The 27,782-nt window shown below is 38.1% G+C and overlaps 1 protein-coding gene across 2 annotated transcripts in view; it reads left to right on the top strand.

Annotated features, from left to right (window-relative positions):
* LOC113542771 (teneurin-1) overlaps positions 1-27,782 on the top strand; it is a 141,488-nt gene that overhangs the window by 67,056 nt on the left and 46,650 nt on the right. The window contains exons 12-19 of one of the 2 annotated variants that reach the window (XM_026940520.3): positions 2,537-2,759; positions 7,011-7,130; positions 10,771-11,032; positions 12,725-12,992; positions 15,132-15,275; positions 17,543-17,792; positions 18,276-18,296; positions 23,917-24,149. In XM_026940520.3, coding sequence (XP_026796321.3) covers positions 2,537-2,759; positions 7,011-7,130; positions 10,771-11,032; positions 12,725-12,992; positions 15,132-15,275; positions 17,543-17,792; positions 18,276-18,296; positions 23,917-24,149 — 1,521 coding nt within the window. The remainder of the gene's footprint in view (positions 1-2,536; positions 2,760-7,010; positions 7,131-10,770; positions 11,033-12,724; positions 12,993-15,131; positions 15,276-17,542; positions 17,793-18,275; positions 18,297-23,916; positions 24,150-27,782) is intronic. The other variant, XM_026940521.3, reaches the window with a different exon arrangement.

Below are 27,782 nucleotides of genomic sequence, written 5' to 3'. Positions count from 1 at the left end.
TTGTGCGTCTAGATTTGTGTTTTCCCAGCTCTTCAAGGCAGGCATGGCCATGGCTATATGCCACTGTAGCCCAACTACTGGGTGTTTTTTAAATCTGGACAATGGCAATACCTTCAATGTCTACCATTCCTGTTGAGGACTCTCTGTCTCTCTCTGTCTCTCAATTCAATTCAGTTTAATTTTTTAAAATAAATTTGTGTATATTGGTGTATTTTTTGCACTCAGTTAGAAAATGCAGGTTTGTCTCCACAGTACTCTGCTCTGTAGACAACCATGATTTCTAATAACTGCCCGTCTGTTTGCACTGAGTCTGTACTTTGTCAGCGTGGTTCTGTGTTTTTGCTCAGTTACTGTGTTCAGGTATTTCTACTATAGTGAACTGTCAGTTTAGGGCCAGGTAGCACTGCATTTTACTTTGTGCTTGTGTTTGGTTTCTCTGATGTCTTATGCAGTTTTGTTTTTGAAAATTCATAAGTTGGTTTATTCTGATTGTTCTGAGGTTAGGCACTTCAGTGTTAGTGTGCGTTAGTGTGCCGAGATTCAGGGCCAGCTCGGAGAGAGAGAGAGAGAGAGAGAGAGAGAACTATATAAGAAAAAAAAACAGCCTCTTCCTCATCTGATTGCATGAGAGATTGCAGATAAAGGGTTCAGCGATGCAGGTGACAAACCAGTGCAGAAAAAATGATTTGTTGAAAAAACAGCTGGGTTAAGATGAAAGGCAGCTATACCTATTGAGCCTAGGCTCTCACAAAAGCATGTGATCATTTTTAATATCTCTTTTCACCCCTCTCTGAACTCACCTTACTCCAAGAGGGTTGATATGGTGTCGAAAAGTGGTGCATGCTTCTGAATATGCATTAAAATTTGGTATGTTTTCAGAGGCTTTTGAGAAGGACAATAGGGATGGGTGCACTATTCACAGCCCACCAGTAGAGTGACACTGAGACAAAATAGCTCACCACAGTGCTAGTATTGAATCACAGCCTGAATACTGCAGTCAGGACAGTGCCACTGAGAAGCCCACAGCTTCTCTAAATCTTCTTGTTGCTCACTCACATTTAATATGCTATGGAGTTTCTGCATTCAACTTCAGTGCAGTTCCAACTCATAAAACGTTAGACAACTGATGAACCATTTCTGTGGTTTCTGGTCTAATATGGATGTTTGAGCTAGCTAGATGCTGTCTAAGGGGATATGAAGTGAGCTCTATTAAAATATGGGCATCTGGAGTTAAAATGAAAGTTTAATACATGGTTCGCAACAAAATGCTCATTAAAAAAAATTATATTCTGAACGTGACGTAATCGGAAGTAGGCCTAGGGAAACATTCCACTAAATGCCTCCCGTGGTGAGGTGACAGTATAAGTATACTGACTTACACTCAATATACACTCGCAAGCTACTTTAATAGGAACACGTATACACCTGCTTATTCATGCTATTATCCAAGCAGTTAAGAGCTTCAGTTAATGTGCACATCATACATCATATTGGAGAAAAAAAATATGATCTTGTTGAAAGAACAGTTTGGAAAAATACCAGGTGACATTTTTTGAATCTTCAGCTCTCCAGTAATCCTGTGCCCACTGTAGCATCAGACTCCTGTTTTTGACTGAAAGGAGGGGAACCCGATATAGTCTTCTGCTGTTGCAGCCCATCTGCCTGAAGGTTCAATGTATTGTGCATTATTTGATGCTTTTTATCCCACTCAATGGATGTTTTTTGCTTTTTGCACCATTCTATGTAAACTTTAGGGACTCTTGTGCATAAAAAGTCCTAGGAGATCACTAGTTTCAGAGAGAAACTAGTTCAAAAGACATCGAATGCCTCTTTAGAAGAAATACTTTTTTGAATACGCAACACAGACATTTACAAGTCAAATATTCTTCATCCTAATTTGTTTGCAATCTTAGAGGCAGATGACCTTGAACTGAAAACACTTCAGTTCATGCTCTTTAAACTTTACCTCACAGCGATAAGGTTCATCCAGGCAACATGTAATGTGCTCATTGAGAGCACAATATTGCTAATGTGGTTTTAAATAGGTCATTATGACATGGACAAAAGCTATTATTTCCAGTGTGAATATTTCTGCTTACTGGCATTTAAAGAGAGACTGTGTGGTTAGGTAGACTTGTCAATGGCATTTGCAGAATTAAGGGGGAAATAAATTGAATATATGAATTCTTGTTGAAATGGAAATATGTTGTCATTTTAACGGAGACCATCATCTTTTTATTCAAGAATAAATACTTGTGTTAAGGTCATGAGAAATTTACTTCCACAGCCTCAGGATGCAACAGAAAATGCCATCTGCTATAATTTAGAACATAATCATGTGAATCTTGTGTGTAGCTCAAATTTGTAGTGCTGCCTTGCAGTGAGTATTGTTTCCAAAAGAGAAGAATTTATCTTCTTCCCTATAACTCAATATGTATTTAATTTCCTCAGATACCCCGAACAAACTTCTATGTGATCAGAATTTGCGAAAGTACGATTAACATTGTTGATTTCTGTGTTTCTGTATATGTTTCAGACGGCCTTACAGACTGTGTTGATCCAGACTGTTGTCAGCAGTCCAACTGCAGTAATAAACCCTTTTGTCAAGGAGCTCCTGATCCACTCACTTTGCTGCAGCAGAGCCGAAGCCAGCCAGATTCAACTCCTCTGTCCAAGCACACCTTCTTTCAGCGAGTCCGCTTCCTTATGGGCAAGGCTAGCACACACACTCTGTATGGAGAAATGCCTTTTGATGCCAGGTGTGTGTATGTACAAACATCAGCGTTCAAACACTTCACACACTATTCAAACACCTCATTGTCTATAGTATTTCATACATACTATCAACACATAAAATGAGATTGTTTTGTATTTATGTGTACAACTCTGGCTGTGGGTGGGAGGACTCGGGAGACAGGTGACTTTTGACAAAGCTTTGTGCTTGTGTTTATTTTTCACTGTGCTTTTTAGTGCACTTTCAAAAACCTCAACCAAAAAACAACCTACTAGAAAAGGGACCGTCACTAGCTTGCAGCTGTTGCCCGTTGAAGTTCAAGGTTCAAGTTAAAGCTCTGTGTGTGCGTCTGTGTTGCCAACTATGCCACACTCATTCTCTGGTTACAGCAGTTCTTGAAAGCACAGAGAAACACCCATAAGTAGCCTATTTGTAATAAGGCATAGGTGAGGATCATCATTTGTTGCCTGCTGGTTCTCCCACCTCCTCTCGGTCCACTGCTGGCACTGTGCAACTGCCTGACTCAGGCCCCCCACCCCCTCCTTGGCAGGAAAGGTAATCAGCCACTACCGTCTGTGCCCCTGGCCTGTGGACCACCTTTAACTTGAATGTCTGAAGTGCCAGGTACCAATGAGTGATCCACGCTTTGGCATCTTTCATGCGGTGGAGCCATTGGAGAGGGGTGTGATTGGAACAAAAGGTAAAGGGGTGCCCCAGTAGGTAGTATCAGAGGGTGAGGACCTCCCACTTGATGACCAGACACTCCTTCTCTATTGTGCTTTATTTACTCTGTCTTACCGAGAGCAACAGAATTTTCTAGCTGTGTGGAGAGAGGGGCGGGGGCAGATATCAGAGAGGAAGGAGTGGAGGAAAAGTGGGGTGGAAACCAGATTCAAGGGGGCCAGTTTTAGGTAGGTAGCTGGCACTTTAGGGAAAGACAGTGTGGAGGAAGAGAGAGACACACAGAGAGAAAAAGACCTCGAAGAGCTCCAAAAGGTCTCTCAATGCCTCAGCTGGAGGCATAGCTGGTTGCAGCAGCATCTGGAGCATCCGTCAGTTCTCGGCCTGCTCCTGATGTTGCATCTGGTGGAGTTTGAAGAGGTACTTAACTAACTCACTAAGTAGAGAATTTACCGTGACTGTGTCTGGTACCTCCTCCCTTGTTTAGGCACCACTGTACAACCCTAGCATGTGTGGTTGGGAAAGAGGACTTGGGAGACAGGCAACTGTTGACAAAAGTTGATGCTCACATTTATCTTGCACCAAGCTTTTCAACGCATTATCAAAAACTCAACCAAACAACACAAGTGAAAAGTGGCCATCACTAGATTGTGGCTTTCACCCTGTTCAAGTTCACTTTTCACATTCACACTTCGTGTTTGTGTCTGTGTTCGTTCCCCCTATGCCACTCTCTCTCTCTGGTTACGGCAGTTCCTCAAAGCACAGAGGAACACTCATAAGTAGCCTATCGGTAAAAAGGCACAGGTGAGACTCATCACACGTTACCTGCTGGTCCCCTGCCTCCTCTCTGTCTGCAGCCAACACCTGACCATTCCCCTGCTGCCACCTTATGCTTTATGGTAGTTTGTGCTTAGTGAAAATAAAGATGTCACTGTAAATTTTAAACAGAGCCTCTCCTCCTGCCTGAGAGAAGAAAAATGGTGGCAGCATCTTTTTATAAAACACACAGGCTAGCGAGAGACTTTCTAAAAAAGAGTGAAATGCATTTCTTTAAACCCTCTCCCACACATGCTACTTAATAAACAAATACATTAATTAAATAGCCTGTGTTGGGGCAAAATCAATTGCAGTATGCAAATTGGTGACTGCAGAGCATTTTTCTTACACATTCTACAAACATCTAGAAAGATACATCCTGCTTTCAAATATTTTGATTCATTATATTGGTTTTTATGTTGTATGTTTTTATTTTGAAAGGCAGACTTTCCTCAAATACAGACAATGAAACACGGTAATTATATCTGAGATTAAATATGCATAATAGGATTTATTATGAAAATGCAGTATGCATGAAATGAAAGTGATAATTATAATCAAGTCCTTGCATAAGATTGATACCCTTACCTTATAGATCTTAAACTGTGCTTACAACTCTAATAGAAATTATTTTTATATAATTACCTTAGACTGAGTAGGTGAGGTGACAACTAATGGCTTATAGATTGTGGTGTAGTAATTTGTTGAGAATTTTAAACACAGAACAGAGGAAGGACACAACAAATGAGCAGGAAGCTTGAATGCATTTAAAAATTTGGATTTTGTGAGCCCATAATCTTGCTGTGGACACAGAAATCATTAAATTTTGAAGGTCTTTATAGCTGGAGGTCAGTTTTGGTGTTAAACTCAAGAACACAGACAGAGCTTGAATGTAACAATGGCCACTTGCCTAATACTGTGTAGGTCCCCCTTCTGCCACCAAAACAGCCCGGACCCATCGCGGCATGGACTCCACAAAACCTCTGAAGGTGTTCTGTGGTATCTGGCACCAAGACATTAACAGAAAATCCTTTAAGTCCTGTAAGTTGTGAGGTGGGGCCGCCATGGATCAGACTTGTTTGTCCAGCACATCCCACAGATGCTTGATCAGATTGAGGTCTGGGGAATTCGGAGGCCAGGTCAATACTTTGAACTCTGTCATGTTCCTCAAACCATTCCTGAACAATTTTTTTGCAGTGTGGCAGTGTGCATTATCTTGCTGAAAGAGGCCACTGCCCTTAGGGTATACTGTTGCCATGAAGGGGTGTCCTTGGTCTGCAACAATGTTTAGCGAGGTGGTACGTGACAAAGTAACATCCACATGAATGCCAGGACCCAAGGCTTCCCAGCTGAACATTTCATAGAGCATAACACTGCCTCCTCTGGCTCGCCTTCTTCCCATAGTGCATCCTGGTGCCATATCTTCCCCGGTAAGCGACGAAAATGCACCCAGCCATCCACATGATGTAAAAGAAAAGATTCATCAGACCAGACCACCTTCTCCCATTGCCCCGTGGTCCAGTTCTGATGCTCACATGCCCACTGTAGGCGCTTTTGGCGGTGGACAGGGGACAGCATGGGCACTCTGATCGGTCTGCAGCTATGCAGCCCCATATGCAGCAAGCTTTGATGCACTGTGTGTTCTGACACCTTTCTATCATAGCATTAACATATCACAGCATTTACATTTTCAGCAGTTTGTGCTACAGTAGCTGTTCTGTGGGATCGGACCAGATGGGCTAGCCTTTGCTCCTCATGCGCATCAGTGAGCCTTGGGTGCCCGTTGCCAGTTCACCAGTTGCCCTTCCTTGGACCACTTTTGGTAGGTTCTAACCACTGCATACCGGGAACACAGCACAAGACCTACTGTTTTGGAGATATTCTGACCCAGTCATCTAACCATCACAACTGGGCCCTTGGCAAAGTTTCTCATTTTTTGCTGCTTCCAACACATCAACTTTGAAACTGACTGTTCATTTGCTGCCTAATATATCCCACCCCTTGTCAGGTGAAACGGTAATGTTATTCACCTTCACCTGTCAGTGGTTTTAATGTTATCGCTCTGTATATATATCCATCCATCCATTTTCTGTACCGCTTATCCTACACAGGATCGTGGGGAGCCTGGAGCCTGAAAATTCCACGAATCTCAATCCGGATCACGGAAGTCCCACCTCGCAACTTATAGGACTTAAACACTATGCACGTTGTTAACTTTGCACAATGGTACTATTTGCACTTCTGGTAGATTCATTGCTGAGTACCTGTACTGTGACAATGAAGTTTATCTATCTATCTATCTGTCTATCTATCTATCTATCTATCTATCTATCTATCTGTCAATACAAAAGGGTTGTTGAGCACTTGAGTGGCTGGTGAGTCTAGTATTGTTTCCAGTTTTAAGAGTGTAGCTTCAGCAATTTAACAGTGTTCTTTTTGCTTTATTATTTATTTATTTATTTATTTACAGGCCTTTAAGGATCTGCTGCTAGTGTCTTTGTTTGTTTGTTTTTACAGAACATTATTATACAATTTATTCAGCTTATTATTTACATTATACTTATTATTTATATTATACTACCTTATTTAGCTACAGTTATACAATTGGAGTAGCTAATTTACAATTTCAGATAGTGTGTGAGTTGACCATGCTTTCCTAAAGCAGAAAAAATAAAATTATAACAAAAAGGAAACATCAGCATTTCACTGACACTGACATCAAAATGGTGTTTAGTAAGAACTCTATTTCAAATCTATTCTTCCATATCTTCTGATTTAGTCAAGTGGCTGTGGTGCGAGGGCAGGTGGTGACAGTCGATGGTACCCCTCTGGTTGGGGTCAATATCTCTTTCCTTCAGCACTTGGAGTATGGATTCACCATCAGTCGGCAGGATGGCAGGTAGCACTTGGCAGTTTATTTATTTATTTTTTTTTGATTATTTTAATAATAGTCTGCTATTATTTTCCATTCGGTTCAAAATAGGTTATTCTTTTTTAAAAATGGAGCAATATGTGAATGGCTCAACTTCTATTGAACCTGAATGCACTGAAATAAGTAATTTCAATGTTTCTACCTGAATTTAATGAGAAATTTTAGCCCCTGTTACATGGCCTTCATGTCTAGTTTGCACTCAGTACACACATCCATCAGGAGGAGCCCTAATCATGTCATCATGAGGATGTGTTTTAGATAAAGACTACAAAGCACTTCTGTAAGTCACTCTGAATATTGGCATCTGCTAAATGCTGTAAATGTAATCATGTGAAGATCTTGTATAGTCAGATCCATAAGGTTTTGGACAGTGACACAATTTTTGTAATTTTGCCTCTGTGCACTGCCACAGTGGAATTGAAATGAAGCAATCAAGATGTGATTGAAGTGTAGACTTTCAGCTTTAATGCAAGGGGTTTAACAAAAATATTGCATTAACCATTTAGGAATTACAGCCATTTTTTGCAAGATCCCTCTATTTTCACAGGCTCAAAAGTAACTGGACAAACTAACATAATCATAAATATTAGGATTATTTGTAATACTTGGATGCAAATCCTTTGCAGTCAATGACTGACTGAAATCTGGAACCCATCAAACATCATCAAATGCTGAGTTTACTCCCCTGAGATGCTTTACCAGGCCTTTACTGTCTTCAGTTGCTGCTTGTTTGTGGGTCTTTCTGCCTTCAGTTTTGTCTTCAGTAAGTGAATAGCATGCTCAATTAGGTTGAAGTCATCGGACATTTAAGAATATTTAATTTCTTCATTCATTTGACTTAATCTTCTTAATTAATTTTCTGAACAGAAAATATAGCTATATACTCTTCAAAATTCCTTCTGCTACTTCTATCAGCAGTAACATCATCAATAAACACCAGTGACCCAGTTCCATTGGCAGCCGTACATGCCCATGCTATAACATTGCCTCCACGTGTTGATGACAGATGATGTGGTGTGCTTTGGATCATGAGCTGTTCCTTTCCTTCTGCATACTCTTCTCTTCTGATCATTCTGGTACAAGTTAATCTTGCGTCAGAACTGGTCAGGCTTTTTTAGAGGTTTTTATTTATTTATTTTATATATTTATTTATTTATTTTTTTTAAGCAAAGTCTAATCTGGCTTAATCGCTGAAGCGATTTCTGGAAAGGAACAGTGTGTTGTCTGATTTTCAGTCTGGTTTCAGAAAACAACATATTACTATTACTGCTGCAACTAGGGTAACCAGTGACATTATAGAAGCCATAGACAGTACAAAAGACTTGTTCAGCACTTTTCCTTGATCTTTCTAAAGTTTTTGATGCAGTTAACTACTGCGTCTTGTTAAAACGGCTTCATGGTATTGGGTTATCCAATCAAGCTTTTGGTTGGTTTGCTAATTATCTTTCCGACAGAAACCAGTGTGTACAAATCGAGGGTTTAAAGTCATCTGTGTTACCAGTTATCAAGGGAGTTCCTCAAGGGTCAATTTTAGGTCCAATTTTATTCTCACTACATATAAATGATATTTGTGACAATATTCCTAATGCTCAGTATCATCTCTGTGCTGATGATTCAATTATTTATTGTACTGCATCTTCTGCCTCACAGGCATTGCAATATTTACAGTCTGCTTTTGACCTGGTCCAGGTATGGTTACAAAAACTTAAATTGGTTTTAAACGCAGATAAAACCAAACTAATGCTCTTTACAAATACAAAAGTTTTGTCACCAAACCTTATTGATATAGTAACTTTTAAAGGCAATTAAACTGAATTGGTTACAACCTGTAAGTACCTGGGAATTGTCCTTGATAACCAGTTGACATTCAAGCTACATATTGATCATATTTTTCTTAAACTTAAATTAAAATTAGGTTTTTATTTTAGAAATAAATATTCTTTTCTTATCAGTGCCAGAAAGTATTTGGTATCTTCAACATTCTTACATATACTTGGCTATGGTGATATATTATATATGCATGCCCCAGTGCAGTACTTGAGAAAATTAGACACCCTTTATCACAGTGCTTTACGTTTTGTTACTGGTTGTGATTATAAAACCCATCACTGCTCTCTTTCTGCTAAGGCTGAACTGCCGCCTGTGGACTTACGACGGTGCTCACACTGGTATTGTTTTATTTATAAATCTATATGTGGTTTGTTACCTAATTATTTGTCATCCATCAGTTCTGTAAAAACCGGACATTTCAATCTTCGCACAGAGGACATTTTTCAACTTGTTCCCCATGTTAGAACTGAGCTGGGGAAAAAAGACATGGAACAACTGACAGGAACACTTAAAGCTTACTGTGCTCCCTTCGCTGGTCGAATTTATGGCACCTATAAATAATTTTGAGTACACCCATATTGGAAGTTGCTTCTGCGATACTTGACTCTTTTACTATGTATTTTTCTATTTCTTTTGATTGATTTCTATTTTTCCACTAATTCTTCCCATCTGGTGTTTTTATTTATTTATTATTATTTTGTTGTTGTTGTTTGTTTGTTTGCTTAATTGTTGTTGTTGTGTTAACTGTTGTTGTGTCTTTCGCTGCCTTCTTGGCCAGGTCACTCTTGTAAAAGAGATTTTATCTCAATGAGTTTTTATCCTGGTTAAATAAAGGTTACTTACTTACTTACTTTTCTGTTCTCAAGTGTTACCAGTGGTTGCGTCTTGAGGTAAACCCTCTGTATTTACATTCATGAAGATGTCTCTTGATTGTAGACTTTGACAGTGAGGGGTTTTTCTTTAACAAGGAAAGAATTCTATATTCATCAACTTTAGTTGTCTTCCATGGCCTTCCAGGCCTTTTGGTGTTACTGAGCTCACCAGTGCATTCCTTCTTTTTAAAAATGTACCACATTGTTGATTTGGCCACTCCTAAAGTTTCTGCTATCTCTGTGATAGGTCTGCTTTGTTTTTTCAGCCTAATGATGGTCTCCTCCACTTGCATCGACATCTCTTTCATCGACATCATATTCAGTGCTTGGAATCAACACCAGACTGTTTATCTCCTTAATCTGTCATGAAATAATGAGGCAACAGGCCATACCTGGCCATTAAACTGCTTATCAGTCAATTGTCCAATTACTTTTGAGCCTGTGAAAATGGAGGGGACTCTGTTTAAAATAAAAAGAAAAAAAAAGCCTTAATTCCTAAATGGTAAATGCCTTATTTTTGTGGAACCTCTTAAAATAAAGCTGAAAGTCTACACTTCGATCACATCTTGATTGCTTCATTTCAAATCCATTGTTGTGGTGTACAGAGGCAAAATTACAAAAATTGTATCACTGTCCAAATACTTATGGACCTGACTATATGTCAATTTGCATAAATAATGTTTAGGTGCTAATAAGCGAGATGATAATATTACTGAGTATTGTAAAATAAATGTTACTATTGTATTGCATTAAAAATAAAGAAAGCCTTGTTCAATGGAATATGCACTGCTAAGTAAAAAGGTAATTAAGAAGAAGGTAAATAACAAATGGTAAATAAATTACTTAATGCTAGCTCACTTTTCTGCACACACTGCATTTGACGTTCTTTTGTCTTTCTTGTCCAGTTTTGACCTTGTTGCACCAGGGGCTGTCTCTATGACTCTGGTGTTCCAGAGGCCACCTTTCCTCACACAGAGACGCACAGTATGGCTGCCATGGAACAACTTCCTGGTGCTGGACAATGTGGTCATGGCTGAGACGGAGGTTGTGCGCCAAACCTGTGATGTGAGGAACTTCATCAGCCCTTATCCCATTTTGATGCCTTCACCACTCACCAGATACACAGGGGAGTGTGCACTTCGGGGACCAGTCATCCCAGAACTACAAGTAAGCTTACCTTATTTTGTGCAGTTTCCCCTTTATAAATGATGTAACAATATATATATATATATAAACATAAATTATAAACAAATACTCTTGTGGGTTTTTTCAGTGGAGTCCAGTGTTCTGAGCCCTGATCTATAATAACAGGTGTGCAGTTGGATAAATTGCATAAAATTGCGTAAATTGTGTAAAATACATCATGTGTGAAGTCGGGGGAAGAACCAATATAGAAATTCGATTTTTTAGTGTGCTGCCTGTTCCTGGTAGGCACAACGCATCCAGATCCCAAAGAGACTCCTGAAAGTCTTTCAGGAGTCTTTTGAAATACAGTGCCAACTAAAAGCAGTGAGATTCATGGGAATTTTTTCAAAATAGGTTGTACAAAATACAATGAGTATAAGCATGTAGATATAAACGCATTATGCTAATAAGGTACATTTGAATTCAAACCTTTTAAAAGGCTGTGTTTAAATGCTGTTGGCATCGAATGTGCAGAAATTGAGACCTTTTCAGTATGAGACCTTTTAAATAAAAAGGATATGTACTTTGTTATTTTACATTTTAGATTATCCTGAAAAAAGAAAGAAATACATATGTATGACTCTTTACAAGATTTGACACCTAAACATAAATCAATCAATAAAATAGGCCAGGGCTAAAATAAGTTTGCCATATTCTTAAAAAGGCAAAGGCTGTGTGATCTTTTTTCGTTTATTCCTTTGCAAATCTATGCAAACAGTCAGTCTTCTCTTAGTTCTGTATTAGAACTTCACAGCATTCACTGGGGAAATCTGAAGTCTGTGTCTTGTCCATGCACTGATTAACTTCTTACATTTGATTGCACATTAAAAAAAAATCATTCATATGCAGATTTCTATTTTCAGATTAGGACATTATATACTATCCCCTCCAAAAGTATTGCACCGGCAAGGCCAGTTCTATTGTTTTGGTTATACACTGAAGACATTTGATTTAAGATCAAAAGATGAATATGAGATGATAAATCAGAATTTCAGAGTATTCAGAGCATTCAGATATTAATTGTTTAAACAATCAACATAACAGGGAGCACCTGGGCAACAAGGAACACCTCTCAGCCACATTTTCCGATATTTTTGATCGCTTGAAAAATAGGTGGGTTCAAACAAAACATTCCATGTTCTAAGTTGTTTAACACATCTAGATGTAAATATCAGGGAAAAAAAATCAGCTGAAATTCTGATCTGTCTTCTCATATTTTTGATTTCAAACCCAAATGTCTTCTGTGTATAGCAACAACAAAAGAACTGGCCTTGCCCTTCCAATACGTTCTGAGGGGAATGTATGTTGTTTGCTGAGCAGTTTGAAAGAAGATGATTTGTCTTCACTTAGATTAATTTAATATTTTCAGAATAATTAGTTGTCTAATATTGGAGTCTAATATAGTGTAGGAGAAAAAGAGCTATCACAAGCTACTGCAACCTCAGTTCCCAAGGTCTGTTTTCACGTCCAAAATCTATATGTCTGGGGCTGTGATTGTAGTGTCGTAATGGACTAAATATCCTGCCTTGTTGTAATCCACTCCATTGGCAGTAGATAACAGCATCCCTTCCCAAAGTTAGGCATTTAAAATGAACAGGTATGATTGTATTGGGAGGCCAAGCTTGTTTCATGATTCAGATGGTATGATACCTCAATTTTTTTGTTTCACTCCAGGCTGTTCAGGAGGAAATCACTATTCCAGACAGCTTTATGAAGCTCAGCTATCTTAGCACACGTGCTGCTGGCTACCAATCCCTGCTGCGTGTCATCCTTTCACATACTTCCATTCCACCGGATCTCAGCAAACTGCACGTATCTGCTGTCGTCGAAGGCAGGAAGTATCAGAAATGGTACCCAGCTGCCCCGGGATTAGTTTATGTTTTGCCTTGGAACAAAACCGATATCTATGACCAGGAGGTGTATGGCCTGACTAAAGCATCTGGTGAGCATTCTGCAATGCTTTGTGTGTTTGCCAACAAAAATGCTTGGTTTCCCTTACAACCTGCTTGACCTATTTCAGATTACCTATATCTGAAGTTAACAAGGTGAAATGAAAGTGTTAAATAAAGAGCTTAAGTCTTAACTATAAATTATGTATTTATAAGTATTAAATAATTAGAAATACAAAAAGGATATTTGAGCCTCTGTCACATTCCCTCCATCTCTTCAGTAGGACCCTCAAGCATTTGAAAGGGTTTGGTGCATCTATTTCCATAAATATTTAATACAAATTCCTTAACTACATTTATTCTTTTAATAATTAAAATGAAGATAAGTTATATTGGGCATTGTGTTGCTATAAATTCAAAGGAAATGGCCTGGACTGATGGAACCTGAGTGGCTAAAACAGAGAGCTAACTTCTGTTCTTTGGAGAGCTTTGTGGTGTCTCCATGTTATCCGATTCCTCTGTTAAGAAATATCACTCTTTAAAGCTTAATGCTTTGTTTTAAGCTATATAAGCTATTTATTGCATAATGTAAGCATTGATAAGTCACTGATCGTTCTCTTTTTGTTGATATAGAGGCCAGCTTTATAATTGTAGCACTTTCCCAGTGATTGTGTCATGCGAGACATGCAGGGGAAATGTTTTGATCTGCAGCAGCACCTTTGAATTGTCATTAATCACTAATGAAGCTTATCTCATCTCTTTATACTGGACAGGTTATTGCTCTTTATCACCATTTTTGTGGATATATGAGAAAGCCCAGTATCACAGTCCAAAAGCATGTCATTGTTTAGTGGCTTGCACTGTAGTGTGGTCTGAAGCACAAGTGGGAAAATTGGTATGACAGCCCTGAGTGACACACTGTAGCCCTAAGTGAGACCTTGTAGAGCTGCTACTAAGGCTTATTATTGTGAGTGTCTGATTTGTTCTATGTTGCATCGCCTTAAGCACAAGTGGAAAATTGGTGTCATAGTCTCGAATGGCATCTAATATCCAGCTACTCCATACTCATTTAACCATGTATTGTAATAGACCAGGTGCAAGTGTCTCAAAAAGTGTCTGATTGCAGTGGCTTGATTGCTACTATTCAGTTCAACACATTTTTTTTTCCCCTTTTGAAGAAGGAATTTGGCCGGTCACCTTGTAACATGTGTTTAACCCATCTTCAAATTGATATTGGTGGAAGGTGGGCACTGTCAGTTATTCAGGCACAAAAAATCACACTTCAATTAGATTAGTCCTTCAAGGGGTTTTCCACTGTGTTTATAGGAATCCAACATAATCTTACAGCAGGAGTTTAGTAGTGGCCTCTGTCTGTCTGTCACCTTTCTCTCTTTCTTGCTCTTTTCTCTCCTAATTCTTTTCTCTCCTTGTCTGTTTCCTGTGCGTATTCTTTTCATTTCTTTCATTTTCATCACACATGTTGTCTCTCTCTTTTTATCTTGCCATGTTTTATCCTCCATCCTCTCCCTCATCTGTATTTTGCAAACATCTCACATAGACCAGCATAATTCTCCAGAGGACTACAAAAGCAATATAATCATCACAGTCATAACACGTATAATTTGTTTTTGGAAACACCTGCTTATTTTTTCTTCCCCTCATTTTCAGCTGTGTAAATTCATCTTTTGCTCATTGTGTAGTATCAAAAAAAATTCAGCTTGGTATTTCTGAAAGGTAGGGTTTTTATATTTAATATTTATTTCCACGTGTTTCCTTATCCATTTTGTGATGTTGATGAATCAGGCAATATAAGAGCCATTACTACACTTCATTTATAACAATTAAATGTGATCATTAAGCATGCATTAAATGATCTTCTAGAAAGAATGATGTGTGACAAGACTCTTAGTGAAATATTAAGTTGGAAACACTGGCACCAAGTTGAGATTGGAGTGTAGTTTATGGAGTCCAGCCAGCTTTCTGGCCATTGAAACCATATAAATCATAGTAATTAATCACAATGCTGTCAATAATAGGAGATTTTGGCAAGTACAGGTGCCGGGAGTTGCAAAGCCAGACGCAAATCTGTGTGGGCTCATTGATTAAGATGCATGACATTCTGCCAGACCCGCCATCTGAGACGGCCTTGTGTGTGTGTGTGTTTGTGTGTGTGTGTGTGTGTGTGTGTCCAGTGTCTGTGGGATATGAGTATGAATCCTGTCCAGACTTCATTCTTTGGGAGAGAAGGACAACACTAATTCAGGGCTTTGAGATGATGGGCTCCAGCTTGGGCGGATGGACCTTGGACAAGCATCACATTCTCAATGTGCAGAGTGGTAATAAATGCAAGAACCTGACTGTGCGCTGTCTGCTTATGTTACACACACTGAAACTTTCATATTAACAATTAATAGTCTGTGCGCCTCTGATGACATCCTAACTCTAGGGAAATTATACGATACTACAGAAAGACAATTAAATGTATGTGTATTCATGCTTTATGATGGTTCATTAAAAAGAAAATAATTTACTGATAATAGTATTAATCTTTGTGTAAACTAATTATGTAAACTAAAGTAAACTAATTAACTAATTATGGTTGTTTGTGCCACCAGAGCACATGGTGATAAAGCTTATGATAGCTTATAATAAAATCTAGACAGAGAATTAAAGTCGAATTTTGGGATTTGTTCAGGAAAAATATAATACCAATAATAAACATATAATATGGACTGACATAGCAGATTGCACAACGTAATATGACAGAGAGCTATGAAACTGAGGTTGTAAATTGTAATGTGTGTGCAATATACCATTTCACTGTTTTCATTATGCTTTTTTGAGTTTTAGGATTGGGTCCATGTGTTGGTTAGTTTGCACTCTTCTTTAAATACAATATTTTCATGGTATAATGACCATGCTTACCAAGCTCACTTTAGGTAGGCTAAGGTGGATTATTTTATTTTAACAAATAACATGCCATGTACAATTAGGTCCTATAGAAAAGTATTGTCTCCCCCGATCTTCTACGCTGTCCAAAATGTTTTTCAGGGTGATATATTGTTACATCAAAATGTCAAACAGTGTACTGCTCCTCCCTTGAGCCAAAATTAAGAAAAATTGGCTAAAGTACAGTGGCGGCTTGTACATAAGGGCAGATGGGGCAGAATTCCATCACGTATATATCAGCGATTCAACAAATATTAATCTTCATAAAGTCCTCATTTACTATCTCCATGCATTTTAAATTCCATTGAAATACTAATAACCTCATTTGAACAACCATCAGTGTAAAAACATTGTTTCTATTTGACAGCTATAGGCCTATTTTCTGTTGATTTGCTTGCCTTTCTAGATGATGTATTAGTTTTGGTAATTTTGTTTTGTTTTTGGTGTCCTAATTTAGTCATAGTAGGACCTTACTGATGAATGAACTGCAGCAATTCAAATGTCGACCAGTGGAAAAAAAACACACTTCTGCATGAGTCAATATGAGAAATGTTTCAGAAATCCACAAATGAATGCAGGCGGTTCAAACAAATGCCACATGATGAATTAATCCATATGGTGTGCTACTGATTTCACAAATAAATGCAAATACTTTTCCCTATAAATAAATATATGCATATTTCCAAATGTATTTGGAAATATGCATATATTTATTTATAGGGAAAAGTTTCTTTGTGGAACACAAAGATATTCCTGCATCTTGTTTATTTATTAGTGGATCTCATTTTATTTAAATCACTTACTATGAGTAAATCATGTAAATTACTTAATATTTATTAGTGGGTCTTGTTTTATTTTTGTAGAACTTTATTTGTTAGCCAACTATGCAACATAAATACTCCCATAGTCGCTGTGTTTGATTTCTGAAAAAGATGTATGCAAATTTGGTATTAACTCCTCACTATGCATGCGTAACTCAACTTGTACCCTTAGAGTAACAGCTTCAAAACTACAGGAAAGTCCTTTATCTCAGAATGTACACTGATGACGCTTATGCCTAAAAGAGACTTGCATAAGTCCACTTCAGAGGAAATACCCCAAGGACATTGAGTCTAATTCAAGTTCTCTCACTGATGGATCACCACCAAATCAAGTTTATCCTGCAGCATGGATCAAAATATCATGCTTTATTAATAAATAGCTCATACTTTTACTTGGAAAGCAAGTAGTGGAGGGGGTGGGAGGTCAATGAATTATTAAATTTAAGTTTAATAATAACTGATATTTACAAGACAGTTTTAAATGCAGTTTAAATTATTGATTGAACTGTTTATTTAAATAAAAGAGAAGAACACACAAACCCTGAAATTTGTGTTGGCTAGTAATAATTGCATTGCATTGCAAGCTGTTACAGCAGTGGCCAACAGCTGCCAGTGTGATTTGTACTGTATATACAGTCTTCATAGAAAAAAGCATTGAAAATACAGTATATTTAGTTTTATTTGTCAGACAAATTAACTGCATTATGAAAGAACTACACAGAAAGAAAAAGTCTGAAGTACAGCACTCTGAAAGAAAAAGTCCAAAAACTTTCTTTCAAAATAAGCCAGGTCACACACCAATCACACTGCCTTTTCCACTCCCATGTGTCCAGGTGTCCTGCACAAGGGAAATGGAGAGAACATCTTCATTTCCCAGCAGCCTCCAGTCATCAGAACAGTCATGGGAAATGGCTACCATCGCACCATTCCCTGTCATGGCTGCAGTGGCCCGGCTCTGGAGAGAAAACTCTTCGCTCCTGTGGCTTTAGCCTGTGGTTCTGACGGCAGCATCTACGTTGGTGACTTTAACTTTGTGCGTCGCATCCTGCCTAGCGGATACACCTACAACATCCTGGAACTCAAGTAAAAATAACCTTTTTCTTCCTGCTCTGGCATTTCCTTTGTTTTAGAACAGGCTGATAATATATACTTTCTCTTGCTTCCATGTTTGCTTTGCCATTGCTTTGCCATTGCATTTGCCATTGCTTTGCCATTGCTTTATTAATTGGTAATTGTAAGACAGTTTTTTGTATTTTGTACATGTTGCTGCAGACAAAGAGTATATGCAAAAGTCAAAAAAAAAAAAAAACCTTAGATGACACTATGCCTACAAGCATAAAGATAATTAATCTGCAAATATGAAAAACATCATCAGAATTAAACACCACCTAAAACACTGCATTGTTATACATATCTAAAAATCAGCAATTATATGCTGTAAATCAGGCATGTTTTATAACATTTATATTGCAAATTGAATAGATATATTTTGTTGGCTTCTTGTGAATGTATTCTGAAAATGAACTTCTCTCTCTCTTCTCTCTTCTTATAATGTGTAACCATCAGGAATAGGGACACACGACACAGGTAGGATTTCATCATCACATCAAATGAATATACAGTCAGCACAGTGAATATCATGTTGTCAAGTGAATACACAGTGAGCGCAGATTTTACAAACCACACTACTATTTTTTGTTTGGTCTTACTTTGCCAAATGTGGCTGTGCTTGGTTTGTTTTAAACAAAAAAGATCAAATTTATAAGAAGGTATTGTTAAGGTACTGCATTAAAAATAGCATGATGAAGTATGGATTAAATACTCCAGTCAGTTCAGTCAGTTTACCTAAGCCTTTGATTTATAAGACAAATATTTTAGTCATGCATATAACTGTGCTGAGACATTAAAAAAACAAAGAGAGAAAAAAAATACACTGCCTGGCCAAAAAAAAGGTTGCTGTTTTGGTTTAAATAAGCAAATACTTAAGAGCCTATGATTGGATCATTACTGTACTGATTAATATGTTTCAGCTGGTAACAGTTCTTTTAACCTTAACTGATGCAGTGTGTAGCTTCTCATTTCTTAAACAACCATGGCAGATTACGTATCCCGTGGTCATGTAAAACATGTTACTGAAGGGGAAAATTATTGGCCTGCATCAAGCAAAGAAAACAACCAAGGAGATTGCTGAAATCACTGGAACTGGGTTATAAAATGTCAGAAGAAATGTAGTCGGAAAAAAATCTTGAATGATCGTAATCGGAGATCTTTAAAACGCATGGTGATTTCACATCGTAAAAAAATCGACAGGAGAACTCACGGCTATGTTTAATAGTGAAAATAAGAGCATTTCCACATGAACAATGTGATGAGAACTTATAGGATTTGAAATAAACAGCTGTGTGGCCACAAGAAAGCCATTTGTTAGTGAGGCTAATTGGAAAAAATGACTTCAATTTGCTCTGGAGCATAAAGACTGGACTGTGGAGCAATGGAAAAAGGTCCTGTGGTCTGATAAAATCAGATTTACCCTATTCCAAAGCAATGGGCGTGTCAAGATAAGAAGGGAAATGCATGAAGTGATTCACCCGTCTCAGTAAAATGCATAGTGCCTACTGTACAAGCCTCTGGAGGCAGTGTTATGATGTGGGGTTGCATCAGCTGGTCAGGTCTAGGCTCAGCCTCATTGTGCGGCAATAAAATGAAGTCAGCTAAGCACCTGAATGTACTGAATGACCAGGTTATCCCGTCAATGGACTTTTTCTTCCCTGACGGCACAGGCATATTCCAGGATGAAAATGCTAAGATTCATCAGGCTTAACTTGTGAAAGAGTCGTTCAGGGAGAACGAGGAATAATTTTCACACATGAATTGGCCACCACAGAGTCCTGACCTTAACCCCGTTGGAAGTCTTTGGGATGTGCTGGAGAAGACTTTACGGAGTGGTTAGACTCTCCTGTCCTCAATACAAGATCTCAGCCAAAAATTAATGCAACTGTGGATGGAAATAAATGTCGTGATGTTGCATAAGGTTGTTGAAACAATGCCAGGATGAATGTGTGCCATAATCAAAGCTAAATGCAGTGCAACAAAAAAATTATTTTTTTTTTTTTTGGCCAGGCAGTGTAGCTTCGGTGCTCTAATATGAAGGACGTTTCAGAGATGTGTGTAACATTTAAAAAGAATACTGATACTGATTTATTGGTTGGAAACACATATTACATAAATTATGACTCTGTTAAGTAATGTAATGGCAAGTCAATGTCTATCAGGCACTTTGGTGCTTGTTTTCAAATACTGATTTATTCAAAAATAAAATAATTAACAAGGCATTCAAGTGAGTATGTGATGTCAGTTAAAAAAGGCAAAAAACTGTAATCTATAACAAAGAAAATTTTGAAAGTAACCTTTCCAATCTTGCCTGTCCATATGCTTGAATTTGTCCTCCTGAAGCCTTGTCGTCTGTCAAGTACAAGTAAACAGCAGCTCTGCTGCAGACCACATCAAGGGACTTTGCACTGTCAGCCAGAGGATTAGCCAGATGTGCGCTGTCAATCAATATTCAACTTTATTGAGTTGCCTTTGTGAGCAGGAGGAGGGAGCGATTCAAATCTGATGCCATCTTGGAAGAGAACAAACTATCAGGAGTGCACCTGATATGATAGAGCGTTCTGGACTGAAAATAGTCAGTCCTTGTGTGAAGACAAACATATTATGACAAGCAGAATTTCACTAGATATCAACAGCTGTTTGTTCCTTAACGAACACTGAGCAAGACTCAAATGTATGGAATACGGTGACAGGAGCAGCATCTGTTTGCCTAATTAAGATCCCCCAAATGAGACGATCTGTAGAAGCAGCTTTTGAAATGGTGGTGTTTTCTTCGTTACGAAACCTCTGTGCCCCAGTGCGTGTGTAGCTTTTGTCTATGCGCTTAGTCCTTTTGTGCCTGAAGAAGCTGTTTGGTTCTGTTACAGCCAATATTTCTGAACACGGTGACAGGTGGTGCAGAGGACCCTCTGGGATTCTTTAGCAGTCGCTTTTACAGTACGGAACTGGATGGTGGCCAAGAATGCCTTTTTTTTAAATGTCAAGGAGATGAAGGAGGAATATTAAACAGAACAGTTATGAGCAGTTGGAGCATAGCACATTTTCTTTTTTTTTTTTTTTTTGGTCTTGCCTGTAGGTTTTTAAGTGGGAAGCTCAGAGCCGTTGCTTTGTGAGAGATATCAGTGGGAGGGGAACTTGAGGTTTGTATGCTGACTTTTTTATGTGATGTGTGCACCCCAAATCCCTGGAAGTTGCACTCTGATCTGTCAAGGAGGTTCTTGAGCTCAAAGTTTAAAAAAGATTCCACCATCCTGATTTCTCTGTCTTAGACCCATCAAGTTATCCATGCCTAATTGATTTTCTTCCCTTATGTTACGAATGTTTTGTGTCCTTTAAACCCAAAATAATTATTATTCATGATTATGTAGTTTTTAAATCTGTTTAAAAACTTGTGGGAGGCAAGAGTACTTTGTACTCTCTAGGCGAGACATTCTGTTAGAAAACAGAACAGCTATGAAACTATGAGTCTTTTTTTATTTTGCAAGAAATCACAAATTTTATGATAACCTGATGTCATTAAAAAGCATAGAGATTTGAAGGAGCAAAGGAAATGTGGTTAGATTTATTTCACTTTTATATGTAGAGTCAGGTCCATAAGTATTTGGACAGTGACACAATTCTTGTAATGTTGTCTCTATACACCACCACAGTGGATTTGAAATGAAGCAGTCAAGATGTGAGTGAAGTATAGATTTTCAGCTTTAATTCAAGGGGTTTAACAAAAATATTGTATTAATCATTTAGGAATTACAGCCATTTTTTACATAGTACCTCCATTTTCACAGGCTCAAAAGTAATTGGACAATTGACTGATAAGCAGTTTAATGGCCAGATGTGGCCTGTTCCTCCTTATGTCATGGCAGATTTAGGAGATAAAAGGTCTGGAGTTGATTCCAAGAGTTGAATATGGATTTGGTAGCTGTTCATGGGATTTCCCACTATGTGTTCCAAAGAAATGTCAGTGCAAGGAGGCCATCATTAGCTTGAAAAAAACAAGACAGACCTATCAGAGAGATACCAGAAAATTTAGGAGTGGCCAAATCAACAATATGGTGCATTCTTTAAAAGCCTGACCAGTTCTGATGCAAGATTAACTTTTACCAGAATGATGGGAAGAACAGAGTATGGAGAAGGAAAGGAACAGCTCGTGATCCAAAGCATCCCACATCATCTGTCAAACATGTGGAGGAAGTGCTATGGCATGGGCATGTACAGCTGCCAATGGAACTGGGTCACTGGTGTTTATTGATGATGTTACTGCCATTAGAAGTAGCAGGATGAATTCTGAAGTGTATAGAGCTATACTCTCTGCTCAGATTCAGTCCAATGCTGCAAAACTGAGAGGACAGTGCTTCACAGTACAGATGGTTAATGACCCAAAATGTACCACGAAAGCAACCCAAGAGCTTGGAAATGGAATATTCTTAAATGGCCGAATCAGTCACCTGACCTCAAAAAAACTGAGCATGCGTTTCACTTACTAAAGACAAAACTGAAGGCAGAAAGACGCACAAACAAGCAGCAACTGAAGGCGGCCACAGTAAAGGCCTGGCAGAGCATCTCAAGGGAGGAAACTTGGCAATGGGTGAGGTACATGGGTTCCAGACTTCAGGCAGTCATTGCCTGCAAAGGATTTGCATCCAAGTATTAAAAATAATCCTAATATTTATGATTGTTAGTTTGTCCAATAACTTTTGAGCCTGGTATAATGGAGGGACTCTGTAAAAAATGGCTATAATTTCTAAACGGTTAAAGCAATATTTTTGTTACACTCCTTGAGTTAAAACTGAAAGTCTATACTTCAATCACATCTTGATTGCTTCATTTCAAATCCATTGTGGCAGTGTACAGAGGCAAAATTACGAAAATTGTCACTGGCCAAATTCTTATGGACCTGACTGAAAATGAATTCATGAGACAAGTCTAAGCTTACCCCAAACTTAAAATTAACCTTAACTTTCAATCATACAAATTGAGTTGTGCAGTATTTAAGAGTTTGCAAGTGTGCGGCCATGTTAGATAACAGACAGTGATGCCATTTTTATAGGGAGCACAGGAACTGCTGGAACATAGGATTGCTGTATAATTTGAATTTAAAGAAAAAATAAGTCACAGTTTTGTGTTCGTACTGTTGTATAACACCCTGCCTTATGTAACATTGCCTTCAAAATGGAGCTTGTGGTTAAGTGTCTGTGGTTTATGTGTGGTGTGTGTTACATGTAGATCTTTTAATATTTAATCATGGACATTGAATTGTAAATGCTGCTGTTGTGGAATTTGTCAACTGAACAGCCACAGAATTACTGCTAATGTATATTCCTCCTATAGTACTAATAGCCCTGTTTATTTTAAGACCATTTCTAGTATACATTGAATGAATCATACTTTGATTTAATTATGAATGACATATACTTTGTGTACAATTAGTATAGAATATAAAGCAGTGGAGCATGCTGATGTATGATCATAATCAATGACGAATTGGTGTGATTTGGCCCAAAGCAAAGTGGAGATTGTCTTACCACCACAAAGTTGATTGTTTTTATAGTAACAGTCCTGAAGTGTTTTATTCCTTATATACCACAGCAAGAAAATCTGTTGAAACCAGTTGTTCCCTGACCAGTCTCTGTTTTTTCTGTCTTGTAAAGTTAATAATACAGAAATGCAGCCCATCATATTACTTTCCCATGTCCGAAAACTTAACTTTACAGCTTTATCTCTGACTATTACAAAGCACTGTCACTGGGGTCTTCTTCCAAAAATGCCAAATAAACTTATCATTGCAGAAAACTTCACCACTTCAACAATTACAAATCAGCTTTCAACTTTTTAAAAATTTGTTCATGTGGAGAGTCCACCATAAATGTCCCTGTCTAAGCTGTTAGTATAGAAATTATAACATATTCAAACAATTGTATTCATATAAACCTTACAGGCAGAACTTCTGTCAGAACCATGCTGAAACCATGAGAAAATTTATCCACATTTCCGGACTAATCAAAATTGAGCATTCAGCAGCGCTGTGGTATAAAGATATAAAAATAATGTAACTATTATAGCATGCCAGGATTTGAAAATTGTGATTTTGGTTCAACAGCACCAGCCCAGCCCATAAGTATTACCTGGCAATGGACCCGGTGAATGAAGCTCTGTATGTATCAGATACAAGCAGTAGAAGAATATACAGACTCAAGAAGCTGAGCGAGCCCAAGGATCCGGCCAAAAACATGGAAGTGGTTGCAGGGACGGGGGAACAGTGCCTTCCATTTGACCAGAGCCACTGTGGTGAGGGTGGCAAAGCCACAGCTGCTTCACTGATCAACCCCAGAGGTAAGCCTTTTCTGCAGATTCTGAAAGATTCACCATCTTTTCAGCTAGACAAAATACAAGTCAAATCATTTGCAGCGCCCACCTTTTGCTTAGGTCAGCGTAGCATGAAATCAAATGTTATTTTGGCTTATATGGAGCTGAGCTGATGAGGACTTCTCTTTTGTGTTTTAAGCTATCTCAAAATACTACTTAGTAAAGGCATTTTCTTGGTCAGTACAGAAAGTAAAACCATTGTTAGGCTTAATTAAGTTTTAACTTGACACAGTATGTGCAAATTGCCATTGATTTACTTGGACAGTAGCCTGTATCAGCTGCCAAGGCAGTAAATTGAACTAATTAAGAAGACAGTCAGCACTTAGATTAGGAGATACTCTATATACATTCTTATATCTTATTTACAGTTTCATTCTTTCCCAAATTGGCTAGATTTCCCTACTGTTTCTCTAACATGATTCAAAGAGTGAACCATCAAGTAAAAGAAAAAAGGACAATTTTGTGTATTTTCTAATTTGCAATAGATGGTACAGTACAGATGTACATGTTTTGGGATTACATAACTATATTTAGTGAAATTATGCAATCCAGCCTTGTGTGCAGTCCAAACATGCTGATTCCAGTTGTAATTCCACATTTGAGAGAAAATACATTTATTTAAAAATACTATTTACAAATGATTTTTTTGCTACTGGAAGTTTAAGTAGTTTATCTAGTCATGGGAATGTTGTATGGAAAAAAAAGAAAAAGTAAAAATAATTTAAATATGCTTTTTTATTATTATTCCTCTGCCACTGAGTCATGAGGGTATTATGCTTTAAGGTTGTCTGTCTGTCCATTGGCATCAAGTTCAACTTGTACACATTAATTTATTTTATTCTTATTTAGTAGTTTTTGTTTACCTATAGGAGCTCCCCTCCCCTCCAGCTCATTTTCATTTCTTGTTCCTTCATGTTAATGTTCATCTTAATTGTTAATTTGGGGTGCACATAGGAATTTTTGATGTGGTTTGAGCCACATGCCTGCTTGGTATGGAGATTGCTGGAAAAGGTTGTGGGTCATCTTTTTTTTCCCCCCAACCCTGACATATACTTGTTTTTTTTACACAATACATTGCCTTCAGGGTTCAAGATTAGCTGATGAATGATGCCCTGAGATAATACCGCTGAGGCTAGGTCCCTTGGTTTCAGACCTAGATTACCTTAGGTAGATGTTTTAGCACAGTCCCCTTTGTGTTGTGACCTGATACCTTAAAATTTAATTAAAATACATTCAGCAAGTAGCAAAAAAGTTATCAATCTTGAAAAGAGAGTGGAAAGGTGCCAGCTTGTAACATTACATTTTCATATCTTACTGCAAAAGCTTTTGTAATGATCAGTGCTTTTGACATAAAAATGAAATGCTATCATTCAATTACCAGCTGTTTTCTTCTTCTTCTTCTTCTTCTTTGAGTCATGGGCGCATTGATCTTGAAGCAGCCATACTATTCTATCATCCGGTAGCCATATACTTTTGCATTTATCTTTTAGAAATGAATCTAATGTTGTTCTCATCACATTCTAACTTGACACCTCATAGCACTCAGGTTTATTATGAGTGTGTTCATTTTGTTTTTGTCTGGGTTAAAATTTGGGTTTCTAAGATTTGTGTTTCCTAACTGATGAAACGTAATAAATTGCTTTTCCCGGAGATAATTAACAATGTACAAATATGACTATTAGAAGATCAAAAATGAGGAACTAAATGAACTGAATGAATTTTGGTTTAGGTTGATTATGTTGGATCAAAAGTGTTGTTTTTCAGAGGAATTTTGTGAATCTGGCATTTGTGTTTAGACTGTTTATTATTTGCCCCCTCGAATCAAATGAGTCCTTTGTCAGTGCACTGCCTTCATGCATTGAGTTCCAAGAGAGTACAAAAATAATCGCCACAGTTTGTTAGAGGCAAATTGAGCTTAGCTACTGCTGTGGAGAGTGGCACCAGTTAGAAAGAACCCATGGATCTGGGTTTTAGCCCATGCTGCCAGTTTCCCTTGGCTGCAGAGTTGGGAAACTAATGCCTTTATCTGGTGCTAACACACAGTCATCACGTCTGTCCTTTCACTAGGGCTGTCTGCCCGCCCCTCCCTTTCTCCTCCCTGCCTCTGAGTCAACACCATTTACAGGACCTTTCCATCTGGTAGATGGGAGGCTAGTTTTTATAGCCACATTTCTGTTGTAAAAGGCAGAGTGCGCAAGAAGCAAGGAAAGCAGTTTTGAATCACAGACACAGCCAAAGCACCAGAAAATACACAAGCACTGCTGGTGTCAGGGCCACCAAAGCCTGAATGAAAATGGCAGGTGGAATCAAGATAATATAAGAGGGGACATTTATATCAGCATTGGTGTCAAATAGGTGAATAGAAGCTGAGAGAGATATCAGATCAAAGGGCAATCTTCACCATAATAAAAGTGTCTAGCAAGGAGAGGCTATTTTTATCATGTTAACCTAGATGCTGGTTCAACTCCCTGATGTCCCAGAGTAATGTGGTTTCTTCACCACACTGCTTTAAAAGGCTTACAGAAGCATGACCATAGTCTGCTTCACTGGGACATGAGTTGTTTGTTCTTTTGTTTCAGTTAATTTTATGGTGTGGTTTCCATATTTCCAAGCAAAAAAAGCATTATTTCTGCTGTCTGTATTCCCATGTTCCTGTATTAAGCACATCTCGGGTCCATTGTTTAGAAGCCGGACATCTGACATGGCCAGCTAACACTTTACACATAAACAATGAATTACAAGGCAAGTAGACATTTTTTAGCTTGTTTAACACATTCCAGACCCAGGGGTGTATTGTATCTGTCATGTTATCTATGATGTGCTGCTTGCCACAGGTGAGCAAAACATTAAAAAACTTTGTGTCAAGAAGCTTGCCTGGAAGATACATTTAAGATGTTTGAATGCATAGGCTGCCTTATGAGGGATTCTTTAGGCTTACTGTTGGTAAATCAAGGAGGAGATCAATAAATGCTGCCATAAGGCTCTAAGACAGTGCTCTGTCACTGTCACACACACACTGTCAGTTGTGAAACACTGTTATGGTTGCTGATTGATTGACACAAATTAGACTTGAATAAAACTTGACTTGATGATAACACAAGTCTAGTCACTGTGCCTCAATACTACCAGACATTTCAAATGAGTTGGAGAAACATTCACAGACACCAAAAATAACCACAGTCAGTGGCTTCCTATTTTGCACTGCTACTCTGTGTAAGAGTATGAAAGATTATAATACTCTTGAAAATACAGCCAGTCCATAAGTATTTGGACAGTGACACAGTTTTCGTAATTTTGCCTCTGTACAGTACCACAATAGATTTGAAATGAAGTTTTCCCTTCATTTTCACAGGCTCAAAGGTAATTGGACAAACTAACAGAGTTATAAATTTAAGGACTATTTTTAATACTTGGATGCAAATCTTTTGCAGTCAGTGACTGCCTGGAGTCTGGAACCCATGGACCAAAGACTGAGCTTCCTCCCTTGAGATGATTTGCCAGGTCTTTACTGCAGCCGCCTTCAGTTGCTGGGAAGTGGGAAGGGTGTACTTATTTTTTTCCCACCTGGCTTCTGAATGTTGCTTTATTTTGGGAAAAAAA

The sequence above is a fragment of the Pangasianodon hypophthalmus genome, chromosome 7, assembly GCF_027358585.1.
Source record: "Pangasianodon hypophthalmus isolate fPanHyp1 chromosome 7, fPanHyp1.pri, whole genome shotgun sequence".
NCBI classification, from domain to species: Eukaryota; Metazoa; Chordata; class Actinopteri; order Siluriformes; family Pangasiidae; genus Pangasianodon; species Pangasianodon hypophthalmus.
This window is presented reverse-complemented; position numbering and strand designations above follow the sequence as displayed.